Source organism: Aulostomus chinensis, chromosome 7 (genome assembly GCF_037954235.1).
Source record: "Aulostomus chinensis isolate RoL2024-O1b breed Wild chromosome 7, RoL_Achi_v1.0, whole genome shotgun sequence".
Classification (NCBI taxonomy): Eukaryota; Metazoa; Chordata; class Actinopteri; order Syngnathiformes; family Aulostomidae; genus Aulostomus; species Aulostomus chinensis.
Window position 1 is genome coordinate 21,459,741 of NC_141326.1, and position 21,190 is coordinate 21,480,930.

General features: G+C 43.0%; 3 protein-coding genes across 4 annotated transcripts; 2 read left to right on the forward strand and 1 right to left on the reverse strand.

The window, feature by feature from the left end:
• The first annotated feature begins 6,040 nt into the window (after positions 1-6,040).
• Positions 6,041-10,449, forward strand: fibina (fin bud initiation factor a). Its single transcript, XM_086207822.1, has 2 exons — positions 6,041-6,099; positions 7,880-10,449. The coding sequence occupies exon 2, from the start codon at positions 7,970-7,972 to the stop codon at positions 8,597-8,599; it is 630 nt and encodes a 209-aa protein (XP_086063948.1). The 5' UTR covers positions 6,041-6,099; positions 7,880-7,969; the 3' UTR covers positions 8,600-10,449.
• A 2,707-nt stretch (positions 10,450-13,156) lies between these two features.
• Positions 13,157-15,704, reverse strand: tmem276a (transmembrane protein 276a). The gene is made up of 4 exons (XM_086209206.1): positions 15,000-15,704; positions 14,402-14,515; positions 14,144-14,281; positions 13,157-13,997 (listed from the first exon to the last, which is right to left on the reverse strand). The coding sequence occupies exons 1-4, from the start codon at positions 15,400-15,402 to the stop codon at positions 13,750-13,752; spliced, it is 903 nt and encodes a 300-aa protein (XP_086065332.1). The 5' UTR covers positions 15,403-15,704; the 3' UTR covers positions 13,157-13,749.
• A 1,430-nt stretch (positions 15,705-17,134) lies between these two features.
• spi1a (Spi-1 proto-oncogene a) lies at positions 17,135-21,121 on the forward strand. 2 transcript variants are annotated; one of them, XM_086209208.1, is made up of 6 exons: positions 17,135-17,313; positions 18,178-18,256; positions 18,332-18,519; positions 19,310-19,475; positions 20,059-20,134; positions 20,671-21,121. In XM_086209208.1, exons 1-6 carry the CDS (start codon positions 17,290-17,292, stop codon positions 20,828-20,830), a joined length of 693 nt encoding a protein of 230 aa, XP_086065334.1. In that variant the 5' UTR covers positions 17,135-17,289; the 3' UTR covers positions 20,831-21,121. The 2 variants fall into 2 exon arrangements, with proteins under 2 accessions (XP_086065334.1, XP_086065333.1); XM_086209207.1 differs by lacking the exon at positions 20,671-21,121 and having other exon boundaries at positions 20,059-20,602.
• Positions 21,122-21,190: the final 69 nt, after the last annotated feature.

Genomic DNA, 21,190 nt, shown 5'->3' on the forward strand with positions numbered 1-21,190 from the left:
ACGACTCACATCACCACCTAATGAGCCTCTTGCTCTGGCCTGACCACCACTTGTTTTTTCTTTGCCACCACCCACTTTGGTGGTTATATACCCGATACTTCCCACCAGAGTTTTAGAACTGTAGAGGCTTCTTGGATGAGAGGCGGAACGTCTTCACTTACAAGAGGATTGAGTCCAGTTGCCTAGTTTGATCATTTTTTGAGGAATACTTTTGATAGTAGCAGAGATAGACAAGCCCATGAGAGACAACTTAACTGCTTTTCGTGGTCTCTAACGTTCATTTTCAAGGTTCTTTCATGAGCAAATCCATTGACACCCCCACCCCTACACACACACACACACACACACACACACACACATAAACTAGGGTTTAAGCTGCTGGGAATTATCAGTTAAACAGCAGCAGACACGCCAAATGGTATGTCAACAGATCTCCAAGACAGGAAACAGTTGCACAACTCGCACAAGAGGAGCACATTGAGTGGACTTTATAGCGGAAAACTGCGTGTTGAGTCAAGAGGCTGATGCTCAGATTCCTGATTACTGAAAGCAAATTTAGAATTCTGAGGATCCTTTGGTAAGAAAAAATAAGTTTTCAGTTATTTGTCAGACACAAACAGCAAACCTTGCCTGTCAGAAGTGATGGTTGAGGCTGTTCATCGCCGTCATTCTACTCAATACCAAAGCTGAGTCGTGACGGTGAATCCAACCCTCATAGACGACTTGCACTCCTCAATATTTAGACAGTTGCAAGCTTCAGCGGATTCATTTTCGCTCCAAAAGGTTCATGCCCTTATTCTTTTTAAACAATGGAGAGAGTGTGGGTTTCTGAAAAGTGTCATAATTCAGCTATAATGTAGGCAGGGAGAGTGAAACACGACTGTGACAGGGATTATTATACCATCGGAGGAGGAAGACAGTGCACTGGGATATTTCTTGTGGCTGTATTGTGTTGTGGTCTGGTTCTTCTGACAGTGGAACAATTGCATGCTCTGCACCAGTGTATTCCTCCGTGATTGCTGAATGTCAGTGCACAATAGAAAACTTGTTTTCTTAGATATAGCTGCCAAATCTCATCCCACAAATACAGCAGTACAGTTGCAACAGAGGCACACAGCTCTGCACAAACCTGCAACGTTTCACTGCCTATTGCATGTAAATAGTCCTACAAGGACTCATCTCAGTAATCTCAAAGCAGCATTTTGTGTTTTTGTCTGAGCGGTTTTGTCTTCTGCTTGTATCAAGTGACAAAATACAGGACGCTAGTGTGTATTAATCCAAGAATTGGCAGAGTACTGCACTATAGCAACATCATGTGAAGAGAAACAATGGATTTTGCTTGGAGACTGGGACAAAGAAAGGACAGGAAGCATGTTTATCCCACACGAACAGTAATTGTGAATTCGTGGATAAGGGTCGTGTCTCTCTCCTCTCAGTTTCCTTCATCTGATAAAAATGTTCATATTGAGGATTCTGAGCTAGCTTGTAGGATATGAATGCAGCTCCAGAGGCTATTGGGAGTGTCACGCACGGTTGGCTCAGGGTACACAGTGTGGAAACAGACATTCTGAGCTCAGAGGGGCAATGAAAGAGTCACATTGCTTATCATAAGTCAATGTTCCTCACTAAAATGTTAAACAATGTTGCTTGAACTTTTTGACTCTGGATCACTTCACCTTTGGAATCCTCACAATAATCTCCAGACATTTCCTGACTATATTTATTTACAGTTTTTCCCCAAAAGTGATAAGTCTTGAGCTGCCATTAGCTTTTTAACTAAAAAAAACATTTTGCTGGTGTTGACAGGGGTGCAGCATTTTCCACAGTACAGAAGTAAAGTTGTAGGCAGTTTTCAGCCAGAGGATGGACAAACTAAAATGTTGCCAAATGACATGTTAATGAATAAAGTGAAGGAGTCAAGAGGATTACAAAAGGAAATTCAGCTGCAACTGTGAAAGTTCAAGTGAGCATTTTTAACCTGCTGCTGCTGGCACCACGTGAAGGGAAAAGTGATCAAAGACCTTAGCATTCAACTTCTGGTCAGAATCAAGATATTCACAGAAATCTATCAAACATTTGTTGACATCAGTCTGAAAGAAAGTGGTGGAACAGTGACATAGTGTCACATTTAGCGGCAGGTGAACCAGAACGCAGGAACCAGCCGCAGCCAGGAAACATCCTGAAACACTTGATACTTTATTATTTTAACGACATAAAAACTGGGACTCAAAAACAAAAACAAAACAAAACAACTGTCATAACTGAGCAGAGGATCTGAAAAACTGACTAACTGATCGCAGAAGTAAAACGTAGCTCAACAAGAACCAGGTGGGAGAACTCGAGGGCAGAAAAGGGAGATGATTGGAGAGGACATAATAGGAACACGGCCGGTCCAACGAGGACTGATGAACTGATGAATCACAGGTGACCACACCAGAAGTTGCTGGAAAGTAGGAAAAAGAGGCAGGAGGTAAGCAAACAGAGACACGAGGCAGAGGGAATTCCAGAATGAAACAACTAGTTACCAGAACGGTGTTTGACCAAACATAAGATGCGTAAACTCCAAAACTACAAGTGATCCATGAACAGGAAAGCGCAGTCCAACATCGTCCAACTTCCCTTTTTATCATGACGAATACAAACTAGCGGCACCTGCTGGTATGAAGAGGTTTTTTTCCCCCTCGCGCAGACACGGGACATCAGCTGAAGTCTTTGGTTGAGTTCAAATGCTCCTTCTTCCGTCTTTTAATGCACTTCTTTTGGTAAGAAGTGGGACATTTCCCACTAAGACCAGAAATCTGCCGTGTTTCTGCTGTCAGAATACGGAAAAGTCGCACTCCCACACAAAAAAATGACATCGTCCGGATAAACAAAATGCAATGAAGCTTACAAGGTGAATATTTCAACAGATTTATGTTATTAAGCTAGAAAGCTGATATTAAATTAGCATGGTAAAGGCACGTGTGCTAAAGTGAACTGTGAAATATCAGCGTATTGACCTTATCTAGGCTCAGAGCAAATCTCTCATTGTTCACCACGAACGCTGCATTGTTTAGTTCCATCAACTTTTCTCAGTTTATTTCCTCGCTATCAGAGTGTTGCTCATTTCTCATGGACGCGGAAGAGGGTGTCGACAGAAGCCGCGTCTGATTGGCTGATATCTGTTACTGTTTACAGAACCAGCTTTGTTTATTAACATCAGAAAAACACCCTGATCAGACACTCCGCAAAAAAATTGGAGTCACTGAATTTGACTCAAAGTGAACTGGTTCAAAATCCCAGACCACCCCTTTTAATGGGGGGCTACAGGAACAAACTAGAAGCTTCTCCACTGTGAATCACAATCTAAATCATTCTTCTGGTTGACATGTGAAGAGCATGAGGTCATTAAAATTCACTGGGACTGTGAGTCAGCTGCCCGTCTCTGCAGCCTCCCACACAGCCTGCGGGCTCTCAACCCTCCACCTTCCTCGGAACAGAGCAGCGAGGAAACCCTCCACCAGCAGCTGAAAGGCATTTAAACACCATCCTTCAAGCCTCCGCACATGCAAACTCTCTCCCTCAAACACTAACACACAGATTGGAGCGTGGAGGATCAACAAGAACATCCCTCCCGAATCCCAACACTGAATTATATTTGTTGTTACATCTGTTGCAACATCTGCTTTCAGGCAGCATCGTCCTGTGAAACCCTGCTCCCCCTTGGCGAGCTGGTCAGTTTACTCCTAAGTGTTTGTATATAGAGACGCCGTATTTATTCAGGTGTTTCACTTGAGAAGCAGAAAGCCTGGAGGCACATCTTTCTTTGTATCCTTCAGTCAACAGTATGCTCACGAGTACAACAGTGGTTTTCAAACAAACAACTCTTTTCCACAAACTGGTGACTCAAACTTGATAGAAAAACATGCACTTGTAGGTTTTTTTTTTCCCATTTGTTTGACAGTTCAGATCAGTGTCAAAGTGACTGCAGCATGGCGGTGCAGTAATGATGAAACTTTCATACACCATTACACCTAAAGAGTGACTCAGAGCTCGTGGGTTTTTGGTTAAAATGAGGTCTCAGTATTACACAAGCTCAAGACATTTTTGTGTTTGTACTGAAATATGTCTGTTCTGTGAATAGCAGAGGTTTTTATGTCTTCAGAAATAGAAGTTTCACTAAACAAGAGGTTGTTAGGAACATCGTCCAGCTGAGGAAAGAAGTGTTCAGCTTGAGGTGTTGTTAAATTTATTCACCACTGCTGTCGTAGCTTATCATGTTAGTTCTGTCACTCTAATTTGTGAAGATTACCCTAAATTTTTGTTTCCAAAAGAGTTTATTTTTTTGGGAGTAATCCAAAATCTCATTGGTTTTTGGTCTAGGGAACCCCGGCAGTGACAACTTTTTGGATTGGCCTACAAAATAATCCAATCTCAATCATGCTGTTTTTTCAACCTTGAAACGTTCAAATAAATAGTAACATAGCAAAAAAACAACAAAAAAAGCTTTTATCTTTAAAAGAAGAACCATCCTACAGATGGTGATACCCCCCCCCCCCCCCCCCCCCATTATTACCCAACAGCTCTACTGAACTTTTTTGGCCTCTTTTTGCTCATCGTTTTGATCTCCAGCCTGCAGCTTCACTGTTTGGTTCACTGCCACTGCTCTCATCATTATCATTATCCTGCTGCCTACTGACAAAATAAAGTCTGCTGTTAAGCTCCGGCTCCTTTACTGAGGTCTCAGTCCAGAATTGTTGGATTGAAAAAGGAAACGTGCGCACACACACACACACACACACACACACACACACACACAGTGACTCTGGTATGCAGACAATGAAATACTCCAATGCAATCAAGTAATTCCGTCAGTTCTCTTCTCAAACTATTTTTTTTTTAAGGGAATGAACCAGATCCGTCATCTTTTTATTCCAAGATCATTATTCTTCCTTATTTACATTATGTTGTGTAGCAACAAAAAAAACACCACCACCTCCAGAAACTGTACATAACGTTGATAGATGGATCAAAAAGCAAGTTCCAGCCGTGTGTTTACAGCTCAACATATGTTTCTCGTTCTGGGGAGTATCGCTGCCATGCTAGGAGCCATAACTGAGACCACCCTGTGATGATGCAATTACCCAAGACAGGATATGCATTTGAGGGGATCATAGCCATGGGGACCTTTCCTCTGTGCACTAATGTAATCACCTGCCTGAGGTCGGTCGAGTGAGCTCAGTCATGGGAGGCTTATTGAAATGAACCTCCTAGAAGCTACATTCTTCACGGTTTCATCAGACATCAGAGCAGCATAAAGCAGCCCTCTCATGTTTTTTCTCAGAGTGTATTTTTTAAAGATTGGTAGTTAGGTGAAATAGTGTTTTACTGTCATTGTAGTTTTCTCTGCCATGGTCAAAAACGTCAATTTTAAGCAGATATTAGGGATTGTGTCACAAAAGCAAGCCTCCGTCCGACAAGAGAGTATTTTAAATGGCAGACTTAAGTATTTATGCACTGAAGGATTCAATAATGTTATGTGAAACACCGGGCCTCCTGAATTTGAACCTTTGCTTTGATGTATATGTATGAAAATAGCCATCACGTCATCAAGTCTGCTATTCCTCAAATAGCGAAACGACCATATTGCCACCTCCTGTACTCAGGAGCTCAGACCTCAAGTGTGTGTGTGTTTGTGTGTGTGTGTGTGTGTGTGTGTGTGTGTGTGTGTGTGTGTGTGTGTGTGTGTGTGTGTGTGATGGAGAGAGAGACAGACAGACAGACAGACAGACAGACATACAGACAGACAGAAAGTCCTCTGCAGGGAGGCTCAAAGACACAGGGAAAGGAGCTGAACTGCACTCTTGGAGTCATTGAGGAGACACGTTCTATTGTAAATTGCCTCTTTGAGCAGATTTTGTTAATGTCATGTGTGACGGCTGTTATGTTGCCATAGTTACTCCAGCGATTGCAGCTCAGTCAGCTAGGAACCATCATGACTAAGCACTTCTCATGACACACTGAGACCCAATGGGAATAAACACTCTCAAACAGGGCCTCTTCTTGTCCAAACCGCAACTGCTATTGTCTCAGTTCAAATCATGAGTTTCTCCTGAACAGGTGAGTCAAATGACCCAGTAGCGTTTAGCAGAGATTTAATGTCTCCATCTGGAATGACAGCTACATCTGCTCTTCACAACATTGTCCTTTTTTTAGATCAATTTGAAAATGAGGGCTGCACCGTGTTGCAGTGGTCAGCACTGTGGCCTCACAGCAAGAAGGTTCCGGGTTTGAGTCCCGGCTCCAGCACAGGATCTTTCTGTGTGGAGTCTCCATGTTCTCCCCGTGCTTGCGTGGGTTCTCTCTGGTACTGCGGCTTCCTCTCACCGTCCAAAGACATGCAATTTGGGGACGAGGCTGATTGATACTCTAAATTGACCGTAGGTATGAATGTGAGTGTGAATGGTTGTTCCTCTCTGTATGTTGGCCCTGCGATGGACTGGCGACCTGTCCAGGGTGTACCCCGCCTCTCACCCGTAGATGCTGGGATAGGCTCCAGCCCCCCCGCGACCCTTACTAGTAAGGAATAAGTGGAAGATGACGCAGGATGGAATTTGAAAATGAATGTTTAAAAAAATGTATCAGGTCCAAAATGTTCATAATATTTATATTCCAACATGTTGGGTAGTAAACCATTTACGATCGCTGAGCCAGCAGCATAAACACATTGATGTCACGTGTCGCCGACCGCAGGAACTCAGGAGCAATCAGGTGTTGAATTAACTGGAGACATGGATAAGGCGCGTGAAGGTTCTTTCAGTACCCTCGTCTCAAATACTGTCGTACCAACAAGACGAGGGTCGACACTGGTTAAGCATTTCTACGCTGACAAGCCATGCCAAGGCCACCACTTGTCTGTTGGACAAGTAAACTGACGTTTGATAACTAACAACAGTAACTGCACAAGTTAGCAACAAAATTAAACGGGTTCCTCCCCAGTGCTACACCCTTCCTCTGGTTTGGTGAAATGCTGCATCATTATTTTTGTGTAACCCAACTGACAGGCAAATATCACCAAAAACATTACATCCTTCAGGATCACATCACTTCCCCGGTGAAGGTATCAACGTGTGTAACAATAACATGGCATTGATAGAAGTGAGGTTGACAGAAATGTTAGTCAGGGTTTTGTTTAGTCTAATTAGAGTCTACTGAGTTTGCAACTGCAGTTTAAGTTTATGGCAGTGATGGTAACTGCTTAGTTTCCACTGAGTGAGACAAGGATTCTGCTGAGAGGCACCTCACCAACTCTGGCTCATCATTTGTAGACTGCAACTGCCATCACTTCAATTCTCACAAAGCAAGAGAGTCTGCTGAATGCAGTGGTGTAGATTGTGACTGCGAGGTTGAGTTGAATATTTTCAGATTATGTTAACACCTCCTGTAATGTCACCTACTCCAGCCTCTCAACATCACAGCGATTAAATTCCACAGTTTTGACTCATCACACACACACACACACACACACACACGCACAGAGCTTGGATTTATTACCCCGTCAACCACAGCAGTAGTTCCCTCCATCCATTCATCCATCCACTCATCCATTTGTTCCTTCATTCACTGCTAGGATGAACTTCTGGATTATAAAACTTGAATCAAAAGGGATTCTGCTATCACAAGTATCAGGTGTTTTATTCTGGAATAATGCGGGATAAGTGGTTTAAAAAACCCTATCAGGGGTGTTAATGTGTCTGAACATGAATAGCCTCCTGCTCCCGATGAGTAATGGAGCCTCAGTCGGGCTGTGAGTGTCTAGTGGGACGTTTGCTGGCCAGCAGCCTCATGACTCAGTAACCAGGGGCCCTCCTGAATCTAACAGGCTGTCTGTGCCTTTTAGGTGACGGGGGGACTGTGTAACATGAGTCGGGGTGAAAACTGCGCTAGATCCGACTACTAGTGCAGATGCTCAGCGAGCGAGAGGAGGCGCATGATGGATCCCGTCCCACTGCTGCTCATCATAGTGACATCTTTGCCATTTAGCTCGGCGGGTTACACCGGGCCCCTCCAAGCGGAAATCTCCAATGGCACCTTTCACCACTTCTTTGTGCCGGACGGAGATTACGATGAGACAGAAGATCCAGAAAAGTGCCAGATGCTGTTTAAATTCTCCGATGTGTATCCGTGCGGGGGTTTTGAAGAGACCGACTCGCTGGTGCGGGACGACTTCATCATCTCTAAACTGCAGGCGGAAGACTCGGCGCGGCTGCTGGAGAGCATCGGCCGGACTGTGGCGCACGACCTGGACGGAGAGGACAGCTACGGCAAGTTCCTCCAGAGGGAGATCTCGCAGATCAGCGAGGCGTTTTCAAACGTGGATAAGTCTCTGCTCGAGCTTGAGGTCAAGTTTAAACAGAGTCAAGAAACTGAGCTGAGAGAGGAGCAACAGCTGAACGGCTATGTGGTGAAGCAAGTGGGTGACATCAAGGACACGCTGAGGGAAACTACAGACATCTCTGTGGGACTGAAAGATAAACACGAGCTGCTGTCACTCATCATCCGCAGTCACGGTTCCAGACTGAGCCGCCTGAAAACAGAGTATCTCCATATAGGCTTATAGTTTGGCTGTGACGTGTGTGTGTGTGTGTGTGTGTGTGTGTGTGTGTTTGAGAAAAAGAGAGAGGACGCTCCAGTTCAACAAACTGGAAAGTTAATTGTGGTTCATAAATAGTCCCCCTAAGTATCTTAAGTATCTCTCACCTTTGAGTGTCCTCATTTCTTGGAAATATGGAGCTCGAACAAAAACATCACCACATTCCTCAGAGTCAGGAGGGGAAACGGAAATGTGGACATGAAATATGTCTGCACGGAGCCCTTTGTGCCACTTCTGGAGAAGACAGAAGAGAGTCTGAAACTAAAAGTCCTCCTGGTGGAAGCTTTGGCTCTGTGAATGAATGATATGGCCACCTTTTCATCTGTGTGACTTTAAATTATGCTGTAGGTTCTTATAGTGATTAAATAAAATCTTAACATTCACCATGTATTTCCTTTTATTCAAAAGTAAAATATTGTTGATTTAATATCCAGTTCATGAGGGTTTGTTCCAGGACAAAGGCCTGACCGTGATGTATTTTGTAAAATCTCCTCCATCCTTGAGGCATAAACACTGAAACCTTTGCAAGCTGAACTTTTATATCCTCAGCGATGGAAAGTGACCTTCCTGTCCTGCCTTCCATGTTTGGTGACACAGGCGGCAGACTTGACTGTCCCTTCAAGTGGCGTCTGATGTCTCACTGCCTCCCACTCCCATCTGGAAGTCATTGAGTATGAAATATGTTTGTTCAAAGGCAGCCGCTGTCATCATTATCTATTTGTTTGTCGGTCACAATCTGTAAAATTCGTGGTTGAAATGTGTCTAAATTCTCTGTTGTTTTGGATGATGTAATTTCCCTAAAAATAGACTCATAAAAGTGTATTTAAATCTGTCAAAGTACTCCAGTTTGGCTCCTCTGCTTTGTCAACATCTTATTTCTTTCACATTGTTTATGGGGGAAATGTTGCTTTGAATTCCTGAAAGACATTAACTCTGCCCTGCTGGGTCACACACCCACCAAACAATCCGACATCAGGCGGTTTTAATTTGTGTTGCCTCAGATCTAATATTTTCAATGCTTTTGGTAGCGATCTGTGTATTTTCCCTTGATAACTACCGTTTAAAACTCTCTTGTTCCAGCCAACGTCTGCGAAGACCACAAAGTAATTGCCAAAAGCATGTCTACTTTTTTTTTGGAGAGATAATGTCTCTGCAGATGTGAAGGAGCCATGGGCGCAACTGGGTGTGATTTCCTCTGTCTGGTTTTCCTCACAGCCCAGCTTCCCCTGAGGGACCCCTTTTTAAAAACAGCTCTATATAGCAGCTCACAGCATTGGCCAACACTGTCAAAAATTCAGAGCTGCAGGGGCTCCATGTGCACGGAAACCCTATATGTCTCTCAGAGGCACCGCACAGGACTGACAAGCTTTGATTAAAAGATTTGGTTCAGTTTCAGCCGCGTGTGTTAGGGTATGGAGACGCACGAACCTTCATGAGACCCACTAATTTGACTGAATTTGTCTTTGTTGACTCAGATCATTCATTCCTCCAACTTTTCTGTGAATTAGGTTTGAGATGATGCCTTGAAGCATGAAGGCCTGCTGTTAGAAGAATGTATTCTCCTCACTGACATATTCTAAGGACAAACAAAGAAAGGTCAGGAATGCAGACCAGGGTTGACCTTAGATCACTTATCCCTCGCTAAGCCCTGAAACCAAATGCCTGTGGAGTGTTATTATTAGACAGATGAAGCCATATGAACTACAATAAGTCTTGATATTGTCATCACTGCAGTGACTACTGTACATCTGCCTCTGTGAGATCGTATTAAGCCACGTTTGAATGAAGTACAGACAGGAATATGTTCACATATATGTTGGAATAAAATGGCTTTAATGATACAATCTCAACTTAAACGAACATACAATTTTTGGGGGGATAAATGTGCTCAACATATTCGCATTCTTGCCAGAGTCTGACAGGAAGATATCTTTCTCTTCTCTGTGCGATCATTTCAAAGACGAAACCCCCAGAGACCGACTGACCGCTTGTTAGCCTGCCGCAATGAATGGTGGAAAATGAGCAGGTTAGCATGCCTAAGTCAAAGACCATCAGATACACTTTTCTACAGTGTCGTGTACCGGCTATGAAATGATAATCTTAACTTATGAGACACTGTAATTTTCAAATGGCACACATAGTTGGCACTACTTTCCTGACTGGGCACAGGGATTCGATGTAACGAAACATTATGAATTCGGTCAACAAAACAAAACATTGTTCGAGGGCCAGAAGAGCTGCAACTACTAATCATGCCTGACCATGTAAGAGAGGATATACACTAACTTGCCTACCCACTATCACTCATGCTAAGTTAACTAGCGGTCAACCAGTCTGGGCCTCAGCTCCCTACTGCACACACAGACCAGAGAAGAGGTTCTATTTTCTTGTCTGGTTCTGGGGAGGATGACAAATAAGCATTTTTGCCACAAATTTGGCGTAGTTCCTGCTAAGTAAACCCACTCCTTAACTGGTCAAACTATATTCACTAATGAAAACCATGAGATGCAGTCGAAAGTTCAGACAAAAGCCTGTGGGTGAAATTTAACCGGTGATTATTTCGTCTTTTTCCGAGATCATTAAAATTATGTTTTATGATTCTAAAAGAGACAAAGTACGGCTGTCAGAGAGATGTAGTTTAGCAAAAAGGGAACATAATTAGAAAGTGTTTGGAGAATACGTTTGGCCAGTTATGAATTGTCCACGGTTTTGGAAAGCAACTAAAATGAGCGATGGCGAAATGGTCAGTCTAAGACAACCATCAAGAACAGCGATATGAACCTTTCTTTGTGGATCTTTTCCTGCCACCCAGAGAGCCTTTTATGTGATCAATGTTTTTCATTTATCTTTTTTAATCAAATCAGGGTGTTCCTAAAACCGAGGGTATTTTGTCACTTAAATCTAATGAAAGTTGAACAGAAAACTTAAAATAAATGTTTAAAATGTCAGAAAATAAATTAATTGTAACAAAAAGCCAAACACAAGACCCAGACCTAAGGGTCCTGGGGAGGAACCATGAGAATTACATTCCATAAACTGCTGGATACCCGTGGACTTTGTTGCCAGTGATACTTCATCACCCGATTACCTCAGGGTTTTTTGACGGAAAGATAGATTAATTCAAGGTTTTCTGAAATAAAGATGTGTTCTGCCAGAAAGCCTTTCTGGTTGAAAACCTTCAGGGTTCCCCTGTTCTTTGTTTGAATGGCCAGTCTCCCTGTGCATGCATGTGTAAATCAGATTTTATGCCTTATAGGTAACTAATGCTAGCGGAATAGCTGCTGAGGTTAAAAACGACATGAACTTGATTGAGGTCACTGGACAGACCTTCCCTTGACCTGGTGCGATGAAAACAAAAAAGTAAGCAGCTGCAGAATCACTTTATCCAATAATGAGCTATTTGGGTGAATGTGTTTTTATTGTGTGGCCTGGACAAGTGTTTGTTTGGCAGTAGTATTTCAGTGTATGTAGTATTTGGAAACTGTAAGCTCCCTGGGGGTCCACTGGGTCAAAAAATGCTATTGGGACCTCATTAATTTAGTCGAGAAATTTGACCATGTGGGCACAACAAAGAGAGAAATAATGACAGGTTCTGATAAATGAGTAATCAATCAAATTACCATAAAACATAAAAAAAAATACCCTCCAGGCTTTTATGGCACCTGGTCTGACCCCCTTTTGCTGAATGGGTGATGGTCACCGTCTCTGTATTGACTTAATGCTCCAACAAGAATATAATTGTTCAGTTGCAAAAGTGAAACCAGCCTCCAGTAGCCAGTGTGGTTTCAACCAACAATGGGGATTTCTTTCAAGGTTGCAGCTCTATGTAGAAATTTTATGAGGAAAATAAATAGACTTTGAGCAACACAGATGTAAAGGAGAGCAGCTTGGAAGCAAACGAAACCTCAGGAAATGGGTGAAGTCAGGATTTGGATTCGTTGCTCCAAAGATTTAATCTCTCATAAACATTGTGGGTCAGTAATTACAGCCCACCGTGGCTGGTATGCATCTTGTCAAAGGGGGATAATTAATCATATATGTAAATCTGTGCTTGTGTGAGAATGTCGGCTTTGAATTCATTTAACTAGACTGTGGATCTTCTGTTTCAAAAAATGAGGGATTCTTTTTTTATCACTGAAATGCAAAAGGTTGCTTTACTTTTTCTATTTCATTTGGATTGTTACCTCCACCAAGGAGATTATGTTTCCCCAAGGATGAAGCCATTAAATTTGGTGCCAGATCTGTTTGACAGAGCGAAAAACTGCTGAGGAATGCGCTCCACAGAGTGCCCTTCTGCTTTATCTTTGCCAGGTTTGGTAATTTATGTATATTCAAAAGTGATGTTACACTGCAAACAGCTCTTTGTAGCACCGGTGGGAAGACAAACAGCAGCGTTGAAGTTTTAACCTCATTAGAAGATCGTCTTCCTGGCGAAATCCCATGTCAAAGTTGGAATATGAAAAGGAAATAAGAAAACCAAAGGGTCATGTTATTTCTGAATGATGTGTTACATGATCTGTTTTGCATGGCTGTTTTATTTTTCAAAAATACTTTGATGGGGGGGGGATATGACTTCAAGAACAACAAAACGTTTCCCTCGAACACAGTTTGGTCTTAATGATCATATTTTTCCCTTGAATAAACACAAATGCATCTGCATACATACAATTCAAAAAGTACATGTACATATCTTGTTTTCAATGGGTACATAATGATACACAGTTGCCCTTTGAAATGTGACAGAGCACACCCACGGATTCATATTCAATACAGGTTTCAAAGTTGTGCTATCGATCAACTGCCAGCGTTTCTTTGACTCTTTTTTTTGAACTAGCAGATTCTTTATCTATTGTCCTCTTAAAGAGCAAGCAATAACACTGAACAGTTCATTCATGAAGAGGGACGGGGAGGAAAAAGCACCAGAGGAACTGAAATCTTCTTCAGTCAAATGTCACCTCTTTCATTTTCATATAAGCCAGAGCCCGTGTCCTTTGCTTTCTCTGTGTCAGGCTGCGTGAAGGCTCTCTCTGCTGAGTCCCTGGGCACAACTGTCCTTGGAACAGGGCTCGTCACTGTTTCAGGAGGAGACAGGTGTCTGTTACATGTGCGCCGGCCTGTCACACACATCCATTCTCCTGCCTTGGCTTTTGCGCCACAGGGGTGTGTGGAGGGTACAGGGAAGGGGCGAGTGTGCACAGGAACCCAGCCAACAACGTCAGGCCCAGTCCGCCCCACGCACAAAACATGGACCAGCCATAACCGTGACTGATGTCCTCCGGTATTCCAAACATGTAGCGAGGGTAGCGCGACAGTTCAAAGTTGATTCCAGCCACACACGTGCAGAGAGAGATAATGCAGCACGTTCCTACCAGAGAGGGAGAAAACACTCAAGTCAGACATGACAGCAACCCAATTTCATCTCCTCTGGTGCACCATTTCACTCTCATTAACAAGGATCACACTGCCCCTCTGTGGTCATTAAGGGTAGTGCTCTTTATATAAAGTGCTTACCTCCCATGAGGAAGAGAAGTCCAGCAACATACTGCATCAGATCATGCTCCTTGCAGCAGCCCAGCACACCAATGATCCAGCCGAACAGGATGATGGAGATGGCCATGCCGATGAAGCTGACGGTCATCCTCTGGAGGTCTGCAAAGCACGTGGGAGAAGATTTACTTGAGGCCGCATTCATCCATCAGATTAAGACAAAACAGAAGGCTTTTTTGGGGGGGTTGTTGTTGGGCGGGGGGGGGGGGGGGGGAGACTCACGGAGCGCGTGCCACTCATCCTGCCTTATTGTCTTCGTCAGATTGATTGGCAGATTTCTGGGCAGCACCGAAGAAGAGTAGTAGTATTTTATTGGCGTGCACCGCTGAACCAATCCTGTGGATGTAAACAACACAAAGAGAATGTCACAGATGCACTGACAGGAGATGAAGAGGATATCACAAGGCTCTCTGATGCCATGCCACCCCACCACCAGCACCACCCCTCCCCAAAAAAACACCCAACCCCCTTCCACCTCCACCCACCCATCCACCCACACACACAATTGTAGAGTTATTGTACGCACGCCGAGGCTTCTGTTACTACAGCTTGCCCCTTTGTACTGGGAGAAACACTCAATGTCGATTGCGTTGTAACTGTACTCCGTGTTATACTGCGTAGGCCTTCAAGGTCTGTGCGCAGCATCAGCACCTTGGATAGCGCATTTAAGTATTTAGCGCTTCACACACACACACACACACACACACACACACACACACACACACACACACACACACACACACATACACAGACACACACTCAACACACACATCCAAAACAAACACACATAAAAGGAGGCACACAAATATAATCCCCCGACCTTTAAAGATTAAATCATCTGTCTCCATGTCAAAACCCTCTCGATGGCACTTTCTCCACAGTCCGGTGATGGTGGAGTTGAAATGCCGACTGCAGAGGGACTCCATGGCCGGGGCAGGAGGCAAGAAGTGCCGCTTAGACCGCAGCAACATTTCGCCACTAACACTGGAGCTTTTCCTCTCCACATTCTTCTCCTTTGGCAACATGCGAAGTGGAAGGTTGTTGTTGGAGATGTAGATGTAACCGGGGTCGTTCCTTTTGTTTGAGTAATTCTTGCAGCGCTCGCGGTGCCTCCTCGCGTCCGTCTCGTACCAGTTGTCAGTGCTGATGGCCACTGCTATCAACCCCAACGCGCAAAACGCCAAAAAGAGACCTGCCACGGTTAAAGTCCTCATAGCAGCCATGTTCCATGCGTGTCTGGCTGCGCAGCCGTGATAAATCCACGGGACAAGAGAGGATCCCGCTCCTGGCTGCTGCTGCTGCTGCCGCCGCCGCCGCTGCTGTCAGTGTCTGAGGCGGAGAGGAAATTCAGAGATGCATGGAAATGTGAGATGCAGAGGAATCCCCACAGCCTTCATTTCTTTGATCCGTCAAGCATCGCCCAAAAGTCTCAAATACAGAGGCAGAGGATAAATAAATGTGGGCCTGGATATTGGTTGTCTCCTCTTCTTGCCTCTGAACTCAGTCTAGCCTAGATACTGGGCACTCCAACACTTCTTTCCAGTAGATGGAGACAGAGCAAATATTTGAGACCATAACAAGCCCGGGGCCTGCATTCAGAAAAGACCTTGATCTGTCGGAGTAAAGTTTGACAAACTCCTACTACAGAGGAAGTATCCTCCCGCGGGTTTTAGTCTTGAACCACCTACTCACACGGGGCCTCAGAGTGTGTGTGTGTGTGTGTGTGTGTGTGTGTGTGTGTGTGTGTGTGTGTGTGTGTGTGTGTGTTGTACAAGAAACAGACTAATTAGATCCTCCTGCTAACTCTCCATTCCTCAAATATTAAAGAATACTTGCTTCATTGGTAAATGTTAAGAGGACCTGGGATAAGAGTTTTTGTCAAGCTGCTGTACTTTCCATCGTGGTCATCAACTGAGCACCTACCTGGTTGCTCACAGGGGTAATAATCAGAGGTTTTTGTTTGTTTTCTTTCTTCTATACTATACAACTTAGATATCACAACCCTACCGAGGGAGCAGAGGGAGTAAACCAGAATAGACTTCATTCACTTCCTTCTTGAATCTCAGTAGCAACAACAATGTGTAAGACATATTAATATATATGAATAAGTGTGTATGATTTATGATTGATATCCTGCAAAGAGATGAAGTAAAAATCTGAATGGGGGGGGGCGGGGGGGTGACGTGAGACTCTTTACCAGTGTCCCAGCTGGTGGGAACCGCCTCAAAAGGAATTCTGTGGTTTACTATTGAGGTTTCTGAGTCCCCTGTCACCTTTACAAAAGATAGAAAGAAAAAAATTGAAGAAAAACATCACAAACAGGCAACAATAGCACATTGACTGGTTTCATTCTCATGTTCACCATACTTCCTCAGTACAAACCCTGATGCCCAACTAAAAGAGGAACAAAGCTTTTCCCAAACTTCACTTTTGGTTTCGGCGTGTTTATGCAGCCACTCTTGACAATTCCTGAACGCATCTCACTGGGTTTTGTTGAGATTGATAGATGGCAGAATGAGTTTTGTATTCTGCCACACAGCAGGGGAAGAATGACTTTTTTTTCAAATCACAAAAGTATTGGGGAATACATTCATTTCACTATGGTTTGTTTCTTGTGCGCAGGACTCGGTTCAGAGTTCACTACAAACTCACATCACAGCAGTGACACTGAAAAGATGAAAAACCATTTTGACACAGCCGTGACTTTTTGATCGAGTAATATCTGTCGACGTTTAACGCTTCCAAACACGGTCCCTGAAATCGTGTTTTGGAGTAAAACAATAAAACAGAAAAATAACGGACCAAAGTTATTTTGAATGATTAGAAAACACATTAGTGTTTCTCATAATGTACTGAGCGGTTATAGCTCATGCAGGAAATGTATGTAAATGTGACAACAGGCTAACAAATAAAGATCAGCCTTCAGGAACTAAGTGGTCAAATGTATCAGGCAACCAGACAACACAAATGTAGACTGTCCAGCCTTTTTCTCACTTTTGGTTCCCCTTTGGTGAAGTCAGTGCTTGCCGGCATTGCGTCTCTCTCAGAGAAACAATAACGTTAATATTCATCTTCAAGAGCCAGGAGTTTCCTGCTGCCTTGTTTACACCATGGACGGATATATCATAGCACCAGTAAGTGACTTCATTGAAGCGTGTTTCTACCAATTGAATTTTGCTATCTGAGTTTGGGAAACTGTTTATTCTTTGTGTTTCTACCTCTGAACGATTATACTGCAGTACGTACTTCTAAAGTTACTTCTGAATGTCAGTGTAAGGGAACTTTTCGTTAAGAACACGTGCTGTGGTAAATGAGTGTCTGAATCTGAACTACATGAATGTGTTTAGTTTGAACTTAACGAGAACTCGTACATTTGTATTTCTTTAGAAAATGAAGAAAATGTTTCATCTTGTATGAGCTCGTGTACTGCAATGCTGCGTTCTGCTACTTCACCTCATGTTACTTCATTTTGGTGTTTAATGTTCGATTAAAGTAAATCAAAAGTTTAAAATGAATGACTCTAATGTAATCATTTATGGCTTTATTTTACCCTGTCACCGTCATCAATACCTCAACTTAAGTATCGGTTCCTGAACTTTTTCATGCAGCTAAAAAAAGACAACAACATTTTTTCAACAAAATTTAAATTGTATTACGTATCTAATAGAATTTTTTGGTTTTAGTTTTAAGCTTCTTGATATGTTAACACAATCAACACAGTTCCACTACACTGAGAAAAATCAGCAATTCGCCAAAATCTGGTGAAACAACTCTATAAGGTTTTCTGTTTCAGCATGTTGGCATTTTTCCATTCAAAGCAGTTTTACAATTACAAAAAAAAAGACCTGTCTTGTACATTCATTGCTTTGGACTTGAAATCATGTAGTGAATGACAGCACAGCTCTTGATACTTGATAGTACTGAGGCAATTCAGTAGGTACCATTCAAGTTTCAAAGTTCCATACCCAAACCTACTTGCAATATTTTCACCGCTACAGGCCTCAGAAGATTTGCTCCCCGCTGAGCCGCCTGCAGAGCTGTACCCCTTCCTCCCTCATGTAGGGGATGTTTATGAGGGTAAGGGGTCTTGAGTTAACCATAAATAAGATGATAACAGCACGGCTGAGGGCTTAAACTTCTATTGCTTCTCAGACCCTCGATGGCCCTACCACGCTGAGCGCATCCCACCAGCGAACTTCGAGAATTCCCCCATGAATCACCTCACAGAGCTTCAGCCGGTGTCTCCTCAACAACTCATGCAACCCTACCACCGCTACAGCAGCGAGTCCCTGTCGCTCCTGATGGATCCCACACTCGGATCCCTGTCCGTGTCCCCACAAGTGAGTTCACATGTGCATATCATGGCCCTGCTATAGGGAGACAAATAAAAAGTGCTGTTTGGGATGAGAAATCAATCACATTATTGTGATTCAGGAGTCACAGTGCTGACTGTGAGTGAGGAGGGGTTTACCCACTGCACTCTTCATCACAGTAAAGCTCTTTGTTGTAATCAAAGGCAAAGAGCAGGTTAATATGTTAATTCTGGCCTCAAGTACTGATTATTTTTCTGCTTGATCATCTAGTCAGTTAAATATTAATACTGCCTCATTTAGCCGGCCAAGACGGCTCATTAGGAGACAAAGAAAATCATCCAAAACTAAAGTTTGCACTAGATACTGTTGGCATTATTGATTATGAAAAGTTAAGCCATCAATAAAAGGCTTAATAGTTGAATGAATCTTCATATTGGGCTGATTAATCAGTCAAATGAGATTTCAATAGATACAGTGACTATGCGCATGCTCCAGAGCTGACTAGAATGAGTTATCTAGAACCAGTCGGTCGGAGACAAACCAACAAAAACATCACGGATCCAGATCATTTGAGATGTAAACAACATTATCATCGACAGATAAAGTGCATGATGTGGACAGTGTGGAAGATTTTCACCGAAAAGGTCAAACACCATGTGGTTTTGCTGAGCCTAGAATTCTATTTTGTTACTTCCTCTTTAGCGCAATGACAATGTTTAAACAGACATGGCAATCACTGAATAATCACAAGGAAACACAAGCTGCCATCCTCTTTGAGTAACTTTGACCTGTACGCTGCCTTACTTTTCTTTTAAAGATGCCATATTACCCCTCAACACTGTGCTATCAGTACCAAAGCTCTGCCTCACCTGTCAATTACTACTCAGAAGAGGAACAAAGAGGAGTCAGCACCCCACTCGAAGTATCAGAAGCAGAGGATGAATTTCAAGACCACAACCCCTCCTCTTCAAGGACAGACACTAGTGAGTGTGTCAGATTCACGTATCCAGAGTGGGAATGCATCGATAATCTATCAGCAGGGAGTCCACTGATGGCCATGGCCTGGCTTTGTCTGATGTAGTTTAGAACTCACTCTAAGATAGAGCGGGGGCACGGGGAAACACGTGTCAGTATTTTCTAATCATTTTTATAACAACAATTTTTGCCTCCATGTTACAACAAAGAACAGCAGAAGCATGGCTCAAAATTGTAATTAGTGGTTTTGATTCCGATGCCAGAAATACCTCAGACAAGGGACAGGGTAAAATCTTTGCACTGATCTAATACCAGGCCTTCCTAGCCTCGCTAGGGGACCCTGCTTCTTTGCAGTTCACTCAGTTATCATTGACTAATATTACAGTAAATCAATACTTCTTCCGTCTGTTCCAGCCAATACACAAGATCAGTTATCAGAGTTAGGGGGGGAAAAAATGGTTGAAAAAAAAATTAAAAATAGTGGAAATAGAACTAACCCAGACTTAACAACTGGTGCATCCCTCAATAAAAGTCTTGCCTTAGCAACTTATGACAAGATTGCCTGACTGAGTCTCCCCTTCCACAATCTAGGTAACAAGAAGAAAATCCGCTTGTACCAGTTCCTCTTGGACTTGCTGAGAAACGGGGAGATGATTGAAAGTATTTGGTGGGTGGACCAGGACAAGGGCATCTTCCAGTTCTCCACAAAACACAAAGAAGCTCTGGCCCGTCACTGGGGTATTCAGAAAGGAAACCGTAAAAAAATGACCTATCAAAAAATGGCTCGTGCTCTGAGGAATTATGGTAAATCTGGAGAGATCAAAAAAGTAAAGAAGAAGCTAACTTACCAGTTTAGTGAGGAAGTTCTTCGAAACATTTATTTACATCGGGGTTGTCACTGATGAGGACACAGTGGTTGTGTTTTGTGAGGCTGAAATCATTAACATTAGTCAGCAATGTAGAATGCAGATTTTCCTGTTCTTACTTATTTATTGGTTTTGTGAGTGTGCAGCCTCTTCTGTATTAAGACTACTTTGATTGCACTTCAACTTTAATCAGTAATTGTTCAAAAATCAAACTGATGTGCCCATGAATGAGTGTCAATAAAAATTATGCATTGACATTTTTGTCAGCTGAGCTGGATGTTTCTCTTAACAAGCTCAAAACTCAGTGTTTGTTTGTTTTCCTCTGTTTCTTCATCAGCACAACAACAACAGCGCCTGATGACTTAGCAGGACCTCGACCACAAAATCAGCTGTTTTTCAGGTTTGAAAGAAGGATCCATCATGCAAACATTCAAAGACATAAAACTCAAACCGAGATCGTCCCCAAAAGGGAGAAAATGAGTTGTAGTTTATCATGAGATCAAAATATGATATGAACACACGTATAAATTAATATAAAACATATTGGACATAAGACCGGGACCTGAAATCCTCCTATTTTGTCTGCAACTGCATAGTGACTTTGCCGATTTGATATACTGCCCTAAATGTTTGTAGCGTTCTAAAACAATACAATGTTAGCTTAGCTTAAAATCATCCTGTAAACGGTTGTGGGGATTGTTCAGCGGTGTGAGCTGGACAGTCGAATTGGTTGTATTACCTCACAAACTGGGGGAGGGAAACTGCAAATCTTTTTGGAGGAGGTGGTGGTTTATTTGAACTGAAAGAAAAAAAAAATTCTATTATGCTCGTACTTGTGTGGGTGGAACTTCCAAACT

Coding starts and splice junctions, on each gene's coding strand:
- fibina (XM_086207822.1), top strand. CDS start 7,970: ATGATGGATCCCGTCCCACTGCTGCTCATCATAGTGACATCTTTGCCA.
- spi1a (XM_086209207.1), top strand. CDS start 17,290: ATGGACGGATATATCATAGCACCA. Junction 18,257..18,331: donor TGTAGGGGATGTTTATGAGG/GTAAGGGGTCTT, acceptor ATTGCTTCTCAG/ACCCTCGATGGCCCTACCAC. Junction 18,520..19,309: donor CCCTGTCCGTGTCCCCACAA/GTGAGTTCACAT, acceptor TTTCTTTTAAAG/ATGCCATATTACCCCTCAAC.
- tmem276a (XM_086209206.1), bottom strand. CDS start 15,402: ATGGCTGCTATGAGGACTTTAACCGTGGCAGGTCTCTTTTTGGCGTTT. Junction 14,516..14,999: donor AGATGATTTAATCTTTAAAG/GTCGGGGGATTA, acceptor TTACATCCACAG/GATTGGTTCAGCGGTGCACG. Junction 13,998..14,143: donor ACTTCTCTTCCTCATGGGAG/GTAAGCACTTTA, acceptor CCTCTCTGGTAG/GAACGTGCTGCATTATCTCT.